The following is a 12,752-nucleotide window of genomic DNA, read 5'->3' on the forward strand; positions in this document are numbered from 1 at the left end:
GGGAGCAGATATTGTAATTTTTGCTAAAAAAGGGCAGCCACCAGAACTACCTGCATCATATCGCCTGATCTCTCTGATGAACTCTGATGCCAAGGTGTACTGAAAGGTTTTAGATAATCAGCTGCAGAGGATCACAGCCAAATTAGTTTCGCCATTGCAACGTGACTTTGTCCCAGGTAGGGGGACCACCAACCAGATCAGGGGAGTTATTTTGTTACTGGAAATAACTGAAGTAACAGGGAGTGATATGGATGTGATCCTCCTAGATGCTGAAAAAGCTTTTGACTGGGTGACATGGCAATATCTTTGGGCAGTCTTATCAGACGGAGGGTTCGGACCACGACTTATTACTCCCTTGGCCTTAACATTCTCAATAAAGGGCCTACCCACCAAGCAGACGGGATATGTTCAAATGCTACTAACTTAGTAGCACCCCCCCCCCGTCCACCCTCATCTGGACTGACCATAAACTGGTGCCTTTTAACCTATGCTATGAAAATTGACCCATAAAGGGGAAAGATATCACCACCACCTCTGTTCGCAACTGGAAAAACTTGCTAGCCAGCCCCAATCTGATGGATCTAGCGGAATCTTCTAAACCCACCCTTACAAAGGACCCAGATACGGACAATGATTTGTTTAATAAATGGATGCTTTCAATAGCAAACACGCTAGCACCGTGGAAGAAAACCAGCTCCCTGGTTCACACCCCAATTAAAAACCATGAAAGATAAGTGCAGGAACCTAGAGAAAATATGGAGAAAGCACTATAAAACGGAAGACCTGAAATCTTTTAGACTAGGAATAAATACCTACCATCTACAAATAAGGGTGGAAAAAAAGAAGTACTATACGAACCTTATTGAAAGGGCAGACGACAACCAAAAGTCGATCTTCAGAATAGTCAAATCCTTTACGCACCCAGCCAGCCTAGACTCCGAAATACCCCCCTCACAGGAACTATGTAACGACATTGAAGAATACTTTGAAAACAAAATCAGTGAGCTAAAAAACAATGTTACTGATTGCACAGCTCAAGACCCCTTAGCCCAAAACCCAGACCCAAAAGTAGAACTCAAATGTTTCAAAGAAATTAGCTTAGAGAAATCAAAGAAGGCTATCCTATCATGTAAATCAGGGTCCCCTTTCGATCCATGCCCGCCTAAGATCCTTCACGCATTAATTGAGATTGTTAACCCGGTCATAACTCAAATTATAAATTCTACATTTAAAACAGCAAAAATCCCTGATCTTTGGAAAACAGCTGCGGTCAAACCCCTCCAAAAAAAGAAATTATCAGACCCCACCACACTTTCCAACCTAAGACCCATATCCCTTCTTCCATGTCTGAGTAAAATAGCGGAGAAAATGGTTAACACACAGTTAAATGAGTTTCTGGAAAACTCCAATTGCCTTCACCCCAAGCAATCAGGTTTCAGGGCAGGGCATTCAACAGAATCAGCATTGCTCCATACCACTGATACCCTGAAATGGGCTCTAGATCAAGGCAAAGAGGCGGTGCTTATTCTGTTGGATCTCTCCGCGGCCTTTGATACAGTCTCCCACATCATCTTGATAAACAGACTAAAACAGATAGGAATAAACGATAACGCCCATGAATGGTTAACCGTATTTCTTAGAAACAGGAACCAGGTTGTCACTTTGGGTAGGTACAAATCTACAGGGAAACAACTGTCTTCAGGGGTCCCACAGGGATCCTCCCTGAGTCCGACCCTTTTTAACCTATATATGTCGCCATTGCTTACCCTGATTGACTCCTTCAACATTGAAGCAATCAGCTATGCAGATGACACCCAATTGATTCTCACCCTGGATAAAAATTCTACTGCAGCAGAAGAAAAATTTCACCACTGCCTCACCTCGGTCATGAAATGGATGGAGTCAAACCATCTCAGGTGCAACAGCTCCAAGACAGAGATTATGTTGTTTGGGAAAGCTAACAACTTTAACCCCACCCAGTGGTGGCCCAGTAATTCAGACCCTCTGCCCGCCACAACAGACACGGCCAAAAACATAGGTTTTAAATTTGACCCCACGCTCTCCTTTCACAAACAAGCACTCGCAGTCGCAGGTACTTGCTTTCAAATCATAAGAATGCTAAGGAAATTATTTGATCTGCTTCCCCTGCACGCCAGAAAGACTGTTGCAGTGGCCTTGATTCTATCTCACCTTGATTATGGCAACAGTCTATATGCAGGAACAAAGAAAATGGTGATAAAACGTCTACAGGTGATCCAGAATGCCGCCGCTAGGCTGGTACTGGGACTCCCCAAACGGTCATCCTTGACAGATGCTTTAAAAACCCTCCACTGGCTACCTATTCATAAAAGGATCCTGTTTAAGATCCTAACCATCACCTATAAAGCCACTATTGGAAGTGGGCCACACTACCTGAGAAAACATCTTAGACCCTACAAAACCAAACGAACTTTGCGGTCTTCCACTGAGAACTTACTCACCAACCCCCACTTTAAAATGAAAACCCGAGGAGGGAAAACCCTGGCCACACTAGGAGCTAAGGCCTAGAATTACCTGCCCACCCAACTAAGATACACCAACAACTAACCCATGTTTAGAAAGCTACTAAAAACCTAGATCTTTAGCACCACAGATCAGGAAATCTTAGCACTAATCTGATCCTTCTTCTGTCATCCTCTATTCTGCACCTTCCCCCTCCCTGTCTCTTCTTCGGTCCCTGTCCAAAAGCGCCAAGATGCTCCTTGGAGTAAACGTTGCGCTATATAAAAAACGTATTCATTCATTCATTCATTCATACTGCAATCCGTTCGATGTACTATAAGCCATATGCACAGTTGCAGATAATGGGCAATACATCAGGCAAGATTGAGTTAGATAGAGGGAAGAGGAAATCCTTTTTGCCATGTATATCGATCCTTTTATTAATCAGATATTACAAAATCCTGCAATTGAACCTGTAATAACTAGTGGATATGATACCAAGGTTTTGGTCTACACAGACAATATTGCTATCATTACACCAAATCTGAAGAAGGCAATTAAGGAAGTTGAAGACATGGCGGAGGTATTCGGGAGAAAATCTGGGTACCTCCTGAATAAAGGAAAGACACAAATAGTGTGCTCTCGTCAATGTAATTTACAAGACCAACCAAAAACGGAGTCTGCCATGTACTTGGGGGTTGGGATAAGTCCTAAGATGGATGCGGTATGGCCGATAAATCTAGATCCGGTCCTTGATGATATTGGAGGGGAACTACAATGCATAGACAAGCTACACTTGACAATTGTAGAGAGGACCAATGTGTTTGAAATGAAAATATTCCCAAAAGTGTTATATCTGTTTCGATCTAACCCCTCGAATTAGCAGATGCCACTATACAAAAAATGAATTCAATGTTCTCTAATTTTCTATGGAACTATCAAAAAACTCGACGAGCACTGAAAACAATGACATTCCCTCGAAATAGGGGGGGGGGGTAGGCCATCCCGAATCTATTGTTTTATTACTGGGCAGCTGCACTACAGCAGATGGGCACTCCGCTTATATCAGATAGTATAAATAATGGCAACTTAGATCTTCCCACTATTTATCATCTAGCTTTGGGAAAAGAGGCAAAGGGGATCTTCCTCAGAACTAGAACCTAGCTACTATAAAAAGACATGATTTAAGTGCATAATGGCGGCCCGGACGATCTGGGGTAAAATAGTTAGATTGCTAAAGATTCCAAGGTATAATAGGTATACACCCCTATGACGCTCCTCCTGGCTGCAATGTACGATGCAATGGGTAGAAGCTGGGAGCAGGTTGGTATAGTTAGGATAGCTAATCTATACAACAATACAGATGCTATTTCATTTGTGGATCTAGTGCAAAATATATGGATAGAAAGTAGAACATATAGTAGTAAATATATGCAGATTAGGGAATGTCTTAAGTGTTTGCCCAGCGGGCCCCTCCATTTAGCTAAAATACCAATTTTGGAAACAGTAAGATGAGGGCTTGGTAGGATCAGGGATTACTATACAATTTTAATAGAAACTCTCCCTGACGATCTGGAAAAAAATGAGGTAAAGTGAGCAACAAAGTTGAGGGATTCGAAGATAAACCTGGATATGTCGATTGAAATGGGGACAAAGCAAATCTGATGGCTCAGCATTATAAAACAATCTTTAACTTCAATCAATCAGGGAATTATAAGCGCGCTACTCGCCCATGAGGGTCTCAAGGAGCTGTGGGGAGGGGGTCAGCAGTTCCGTTTAGTTGAAGAGCCAGCTCTTGAGAGCCTTCCTGAAGGTGTTCAGGAAGGGGGCACGTCTGATGTCGATCGGGAGCTCATTCCAGGTCTTGGCTGTGATGTGGGAGAAGGCTCTTCCCCCCTGTTTTGACTCTGCGGATGCGTGGGGTTTCGGTGAGGGCAAGGATGGTGGATCTGAGGTTTCTTTTGGGTACGTGGAAGGTAATTCTGTCGTTGAGGTATTGGGGTCCAGTGTTGTGTAGGCATGGGTGAGTATCTTGAAAGCGATTCTCTTCTCGACGGGGAGCCAATGGAGATTCCGTAGGTGTTGGATGATGTGCTCGTGTTGAGGGATATTGAGGACGAGTCTGGCGGCGGTGTTGTGTATCGTTTGGAGCTTGTATTATACACCTGTGAAGCTGTATGGTTGGGGGAAGAGGGAAAATGATAAATTCCCCATATGTCAAACAGGACCAGCTGAATGTGTACATATGTTCTATGCGTGTAGCAAGCTGATGCCTTTAAAAACTGCCACAGAGAATTTTTGGCAGCCAAAAATTAATAAGACAATCTCCATTAACCCCGCTTCGTTGATATAAGGTATGATGGTTGCCCTAAAGGATTTTGTATTTATTACAATAGCTGCGGCCCAGCTACTGATTGCTATGGCATGGAAAGAGACTGAACCCCCCACCTTTCAAGCTTGGCTCTATCGCCTGCTAAATATCCACATTCAGGAAACCGCTATATACAAGAGCAAAGGTCTCCGGGCCAGGGAGAGGGTCGAAAGATGTGGGCACCTATGACAATGTGGCTTGGTACAAGGCAGGGTAAAGTAAACTGCTCTAGGTATCAGCCGAGAACACAGGGCTATTAGCCTCGGAGGCAGGAGGTTGCAATCTTTTTATAATACGTCATAGTAATTTGCTTTTTGTCGTAGCATGCAATAATGTAGTACTATTTGTGTCAGAGATGAATTAAGGAAAACAGCATGACGAAAGGGGCATATAGCTAAACATTTATGAGAGTACATATGTATACATGATGAAATAAGTAATCTATTTACTGATGATTTGGATATTTTTGTAACTGTATTTTGTTCTACCTTTCTGGAATAAAACCAAAACCAAAAAGGGAATTGCAAAGGTTTTCAGTGATACAAAAGATTGTTTTCAAGGCCCTATTCTCACGACCCTTTCTTCAACGGATAATGAATAGCAGGCCCATCCCACCAACCCACCTTATAAATTAACTCGCAACCCGCATCTAATCTCCAGAACCGTGAAGGAAAGCCAGAGCTAAGGGGGAACTGGGGTGTGGAAGCAGCAGGTGTAAAATCAATGTACATAAACACCAGAGAGACAGGACATAATGCTTAGCCTGGAGGCTGAGGAGTTTTACCTCTCAAGTAAACCTGACAACTCACCAAGAACCGAAGATGATTGAATTCCACCACTTCGGGGAAGAATGAAGCTGAGATACCAAATGGACTGCATGAGAGGTTTCAAGGTAAGGCAAAAGTCAAAGCCAGGACTGGAGGAAAGTATCATCAGAGTCAATGGAGGGAGCTGAAAGAGGCGGACTGAAGGGGAAGAAGGAAGGAGAAAACAGTTGTGGTCGGCATGATTCGCGGGCGGGGTGTCAAAGGGGTTGCACGTGGGGGGGTCGGGGGGTTTAATTTCAAAATAAGAAAAATACGTTAACTTACCGTCAATGGCCCGGTACGGTCCCATGTCATCTCTGCTCCTCACAGGAAGCAGCCCAGGCAACCTCTCTCCCCTCCCCTAAGCCAATCACAATGCTGCAATGGCAGTGTTGTGATTGGCTGGGACACCAACCATACAGGCGTCTATGGGGAGGCCACAAGCAGCCTACATGGAGAAAATGGAGAGTGCGTATGACTGGTTTGGTCGGCCCTAGGTCTGACCAAAGAGTCAGCGCCCTCAGAGTGGGCAAGCCACTCCTCCCCTGGCCTCGAGCAGGACCGCTCACCCGTCCACTCCCAACCAAACCCTCCAGTGCTCGAAGCAGAAACATAAAATGGTATTTTTAATACCATTTTATGTTTCTGCTTCTCTCACTGCAAGAAAGCAGTGATGCGACGCTCCTCTGCCCACATGGAGGAACCGCCCCTGGGAGAAAGCAATATATGTGCGGGACTGACCCTGTAGTGGCTGGGGGCAGCATACGGTTAGGAAAGCTCCGGTAGTGCCTATCTTGCTTGAGTGTAGGCTCCACTGCCCTATCCCCCATCTTCTTCACATATGAAGGTTCCTGGGTCTTTTCTGCTGAGCAAAACCTCAAGATCTGACAGTTCTGCATAAGGTGTTTATGCACACAAGAAATTCCCGTTTTACCTCTCGTTGTGAGCTGTACAACTCATTGGGAAATAAGGCTCAAATAAACTCCTTTTTGTCACCCCAAGTTCAAAAGGGCTAAGTCTGGCAGAAGATTTTTTTTCTGTTTTCTGATCACAGCTGCGTAACTCCCTGTCCTTAGGGACAAAAGCTATTGGCTCTGGTCTTTCTTTCAGAAAAGCTTCAAAAACATTTCGATTCTGTTTCAGTATCTCTGAGCCATTTGTTTGTGTTTTGATCGGTAAAATGTGCATTGGGCAAACATTGCACTCTATAATGGCATCCTTACCCATTGCAACATTTTGTACTATTGAAAGATGATTTCAGATAATCGTCATGTATATGAGTGCTGTGTAAATGCATCCCAGAGAGGGATTCTGCCTACTCAGGTCAACTCTTTAGAATTGTCAGTACTTGGAGTCACTAAGTTCTTTTTCCAGTTAATTTAATTTTAACCAACCTGTGTGAATGGTGTAGAGCCAGAGTATCTGTGCACTTATTAGTTTTACATCATGCATGTCTAGGTATGGGACTAGTATGGTTAATGCAATATTGTTACAATAATGACGTGATCATCACAAACCATTTGGTAATATTGGGCTTCTATAAGGCCAATGTTTATACATTTCTTACGCCCACATATAGCTTCAACTGCAGCTCCTCTTCTTGCCATTACAAATTGGAATACTCAATATCTTGTGTGGCTTCAAAATTGATGCCCTATATGATGTACACATTTTCCAATTAGAACAGCATGACTAGGCTAACATATCTGATTAATTTCGGATTATGTTCCCATTTGCGCTGGCTGTTTTAAGTATGATGTTTTAAACTTATGTTGTTTATTCTGTTAGCGTGAGCTTTTCAGAACTTCAGACCTGTTTTGTTGTTGTTTAGTATAGTATTTTTTTAAAACATTACTAAAATATTACATAAAAAGCATTGCAATCCTGGAGAATATGTTTTTACTGTATCATATGGTAAATGTATTGTTCTTCTACATGTGTATTATGTTTGTAAATAAATGTTTATATATTTTGTAGTGAGGGCATACAAAAAAATTGGAGAACTTCAGAGACTTCTCAATATTGCTCAAGCGAACTACAAGCAACTGGGAGGCATAATGGAAGAAGACAGAAAAAAGAGAAAAGAAGAAAAAGCATCTGAGAAGTAATATTTTCAAAGCACATATTGTAATTGCTAATATTATTAGCATGCACAAGCAATTTTAAATAACCAGAACCTTTTAGAATATTGGTGCAAAAGAGTGCTAAAACACCAAAAGTATAGATCCTTTTCTTTGTGCAAAGCTGTAAAACAACATCATGTTTAACCTCTTTTAACAAAGCAAACTTCTCCCAACAAAATCTTTTTGAAAAGTGTTCGAAAATGTAGAAACTAATTACAATGTTAATGCAGAAGTGGATTGAACATCAGTTGGCAAGGTTTTAATACATACTTTTCAGACTTTTCTTACATTTCAAAGAGTCCAGAACAAAAATACATCAAAGTTGTCCGGGTCAATACTCACTAGGAGACTGCACGGAGCTCCTGGGCTAGGAATTACTTGAATCACTGATTCCAACACAGAAACAGGGAAGAAAGGGCAAGAGACAAGTGTTCTGGATTGGGACAGGAGGGTTAGCCATGTGATTTTACTATGACCTGTGACGTAAAGTAACAACAGGTTGTACCAGATCTTCAGGTTGAGAAAACCTACCACTAAAAGGAATATGAAAACATGCACCTCGTGTGGTCAGATGAATGGGAATAGTAGGCGTGACATCTCTGTCCAATCTTACTGTCTGTGGTTGGGATCTCTACCTTTTTGTAAACTAATGATTTTTTTATTGAGGTTAAAGTAAGATCTGATCCTGAAGTCTTGTATGACGAGCCAATGAGAAATGAGAAGAGAAAGAGTTGGCCATAGACTTCCACTCAAACACTTCTTTGGCATGTTTTAATTTTCCATTAGAAGTTTATTTTTCAGTCCTCTTTTGTAAATTTACAAAAAAAAGTAATGACTAGTCTTCTCTTATTCTGTTTGTTCTAAAATCAGTTCCTGAGTACATTACCCTGCTTGCACTCTCTTTTTAGGAGCTGAACTATTTGTGTCCCTAAAAGTGTGAATGAATCTCATACTGGCCCAAATAGAAATAGGTCGCTTATGATAAGGTCCACTTGGGTTGTTTCTTATCTGTTCTTTGCTTCTGTTTAACTCCCCTACACTATGGTCCACAACTTGCACAGAACAGAACTTGCCAGGAAGGTGAGAAGGGTTTCTGGTAGTTCTCAATACAACATCACTTCACCACATTAATGAATCAAGAATCAAATGTATTACTGTGCAGTTCAGACTGGGTGCCGGAAGTCTGATGAGAACTGGGAGCCTTGGTACATATAGTTCCTCCTGTCCCAGTCCTCTTTTAATGCAGCTACACAAATGGAGAGAGACAGAGAGAGGAAAAGAAAGAAAGACACAGAGAAGTCAGGCATATCCAAAATTACTGGAGACCTGTGTAGATTACAATATGTGCACACAGTGTAGTCATTTTAGGTGCTCCAGGTGAAGGAAACTACTAGTTGTGAAAAATACCAGTCATTAGAAAAACTCCATAACAATTATTGTACAAATTAAGGCTAGACTGACTCCAACAAAAATCATAAGGCAAAAATGATTATTGACTGAAATTTTATTGCAAATAATAGTAAGAGAAAACAACAATACAATGGAGCCGTGGTGCAGTGCTCAAGTTCCTCATACTTATAATGTTGATATCACATTAAAAGAATACCACATTAAAAGAAAAAGACACTACTGGTTGTCCGGAGAGGTACATTATAATAGTTCTGGTCAATGAATGGCTCATATGGTAATTAAAATGTGCAAACACATATAGTAGATGGAACGTTTAAGGCAATCGGTGTTTCAAGCTCTATGCAAGTATGTTATTTATACAGGCTCTTCATCAGGACTGAAGAAAGACAGTGGTAGGTATAGTGTCCTAGAGGGTGTGGCACTCCAGCACTGCTTGCCGATATATTCCTGTACACTGACTTTTTTTAAATTTCTATACAACTAGTAATGGGATGGGGACCTCCCTGTCTTTCCAGCATTGGCTATTCTATGCGGTAAAAGAAAACACAAAACTCGGGATAGTGCATAGAAGTCCAAATAGCATTTGATGCAAATTAGCCAGTAAGCATTATAAAAATAAGCAAGGCAATTACCATTTCAATGGACGAGAGCTTCACCCTTGATCAGGTGGAGCATTTAATGCTAAAATCCGTAAATGTTTCTGTTATATTTATACAATTTTTCTCAATACAAGTGAATGAAAGCGATACACACGATAGAGAAACTTGCAGACAGCTACATATGAGCAAGTGCATGGATCTTCTTATGCAAGGAATGTGAGAAGACCTTAGGATAAAGATATAGTTACAGGAGTTACTATTTTCCAAAATTCTAGCTTTGTTGTGCTAACTTCAGAAGGAGGTTATGCTTTGTTAGCGTGGTTCGGTTGAAATGTGCAGTGTACTACACGGAATAGCAATATCATAGTGCATTTCAAATTATGTATGTGGGCAACAATGCTAAGGCTTTAATGATCTTTAAGCTGATACAAAAAACAAAATCATAATTGAGTAATAAAATGTAACTACCAACAACAAGAGATGCATTAGCATTTTTGTAGTAAACATATATGCATTAAGGCACATATGCAAGCAAATTTACTTTCTCAAGTCCTTGCCTGCTTCTAATTGCCTCCTCATTTCTAATTTCACATTTTTGTAGGGTGCTTCACCTACTACTGTCTTTGACGCCACCGTCCTTGTGAAGACCTGATATAAATTACTTTTTTTCCTAGGGTCAAAATGTTGAATTTCATGCTACTTTGTTGCCTTTTAACATTCCAGAGCAACCAGAAAGACCCCACTTTGTGTTCACAGATGACCAAACATGGGGCAAAGTGGATATGGATGGCTTTTTCCTATGCGTATGCCACTCAGTTACTCAGCCACTTATTTAATACTTCAAGATAAGCAGGATGACAGGCAAATATTTCAGGATCTGAAACAACTTCCCTGCATCCATCATGACCACCCCAGCACTGCTCCAATTTAGGAAAGCGTTATAGACCCACCTCTTTGAAGAACACTGCATCACAATGCATTAACCATCCACAACCCTCTTCCTCTCTTCTTGGCTTAATTGCCTTTGACCATGTACACCACTGTGCTGCCTTTTGACTAGATTTACGCTACAGAAATACCGTATACATCTGAGTGAAAGATCCTCTCCAGAAAAAGAATGTCTGCATGGACCTGTCCTGCCTCGCAATCTGAGTGTGAAGTATCTGTGTCCATCTCATGATCTGGTAGTAGGCTGAAGAAAATCAAACCTGATGTGTACTTTCAGCCCATGGAAATGAGAATTCTTATAAGAAAACTGTATCCAAAATTCTTACTTTATCCCAATCTGCACATATGCAATTGAGAATAAGTGCAACTACACAGAAACACGTTTTGCATTGTACATTTTACACAGTGTTCAATGTAAGAGAGATATTTGCCTACCAGAATTTAAGACCTTGCTTGTCTGTCAGAAAAGAAAAAAGTTTTCATCTTCTGGCTGTCATTGTATTTAGTTTGAAACCTGCCCATAACGCTTGGGCTTGTTGTATTTCGTCTGCCAATGCAAATTCAATGGGACTGAGCCAAACTGACCACTTTATCTTAATTATGTTTATTCGTCATTTTCTTCACTTTCCTTTTACCTTCTCTGGTAGTTGGATGTTACTTGCCTCACTTGGGTAAATGTATCATATAGGAGAAACCTTAAATATATTTCGTCATACAATGCATGTTGAAGTGTTGCCACATGGGCATATGTAACCTGCTCTATCAAAATCAAAAAATAACTTTATTCGGATGAATTTTCACCCATAAAAGTGATAGAAATACATCAGATAAGAGAAGTATTTCCTAAGACAGTTAAAAATTGCACAAGTCAATAAGATTCAAGGGAGACAACAAAGACAGCAAGTATTAGCAGCATTAATCATAACAGCATAGTACCTCGAGCATATCTTAACAAGCATTTGCAATGCAATAGGTCTCACATTTACGAACAACTTGAGCTATTGACATTGCAAATAACAATGCCATTTATTTTTGTTTTCGTTTTTAAAACATAAATAAAAGGCATTGTCATTTACATTGCCATTACTTGATTAATGCTTCACAAAGGGAAAAAAACAATAACATTTTCAATGGCAATAGCTCAAAACAATGTCATTGCGAGACCTATTTCATTGTAAATACTGGTTTAGGACTTGTGCCCTGCAAAGCAGGATAATGTATCTGTTGTTGTAAAGTATAAACACCGCTTTTAGCAGCTTACTCAATTTTTCCACAAGGCCATCTCGTGGAGGTTCATGCTGTTAGACTTCTGTGGTCTTCCCCACGGCTCTCTGCCATAAAGCACATTTCAAGTTTAAAACAAGAGTCGATAATTTAAGACACCAAAAGGAGGAATAATTTCACGAGGAACTAATAGTGTTTAAAAAATGCAATTTAAGCATAAAACGAACGCTAACAAATAACTTTAAAAGACATGGAAATGGCTGCGCTGCTTCAAAATCTGCCCCGTGCGGAATGCAGAACAAGCAGATAAGAACAGGAGGCTGAGACCAGTAACCTTGTGCTGCTGTCAGAGTGCGGATCACAGAGCCATGAGATTAGTCACTGCACAGAGAGGTGTGGGTCTCCCTCATTCTTTCCAGTTAGCTCCCTGCTTTTATTCACTGCACGAAGGAGAAATATATGTGTCGCACCACCTGCTAAAACGCCTTTCGCTGAAGGAGTCAAAATGCTAATTTGGTCTCCCCCTCTCTTTTGTTGGGAGAAAAAAACTACTTAGGGCTGTCATAGAAGCTCAAATCTTCTCAAAGAAACAACAAGCTGCACGGCCAATCAAGTCTGACAAACTCCTTCTACGCCATGCATGGATTTCCTCCTTTTATTCCAAGTACTCTTCTTCCTTCAGTAACAGGTCCTTGATTCATTAGACTATTAGTTTTGTCTCTGCCTCTTCTGCTGGGAGGTATCCACTAATTGTATTCATAAATATTTTCTTAAACCCTACTAGAGAAAT

The 12,752-nt window shown here is 41.0% G+C and overlaps 1 protein-coding gene across 1 annotated transcript in view; it reads left to right on the plus strand.

The window, feature by feature from the left end:
- Positions 1-12,752, plus strand: part of ANKRD42 (ankyrin repeat domain 42) — a 428,468-nt gene that overhangs the window by 389,986 nt on the left and 25,730 nt on the right. Inside the window, exon 10 of the mRNA XM_086933250.1 lies at positions 7,636-7,762. Coding sequence (XP_086789376.1) covers positions 7,636-7,762 — 127 coding nt within the window. The remainder of the gene's footprint in view (positions 1-7,635; positions 7,763-12,752) is intronic.

Source organism: Lissotriton vulgaris, chromosome 8, assembly GCF_964263255.1.
Source record: "Lissotriton vulgaris chromosome 8, aLisVul1.2, whole genome shotgun sequence".
In the NCBI taxonomy this organism is placed as follows: domain Eukaryota; kingdom Metazoa; phylum Chordata; class Amphibia; order Caudata; family Salamandridae; genus Lissotriton; species Lissotriton vulgaris.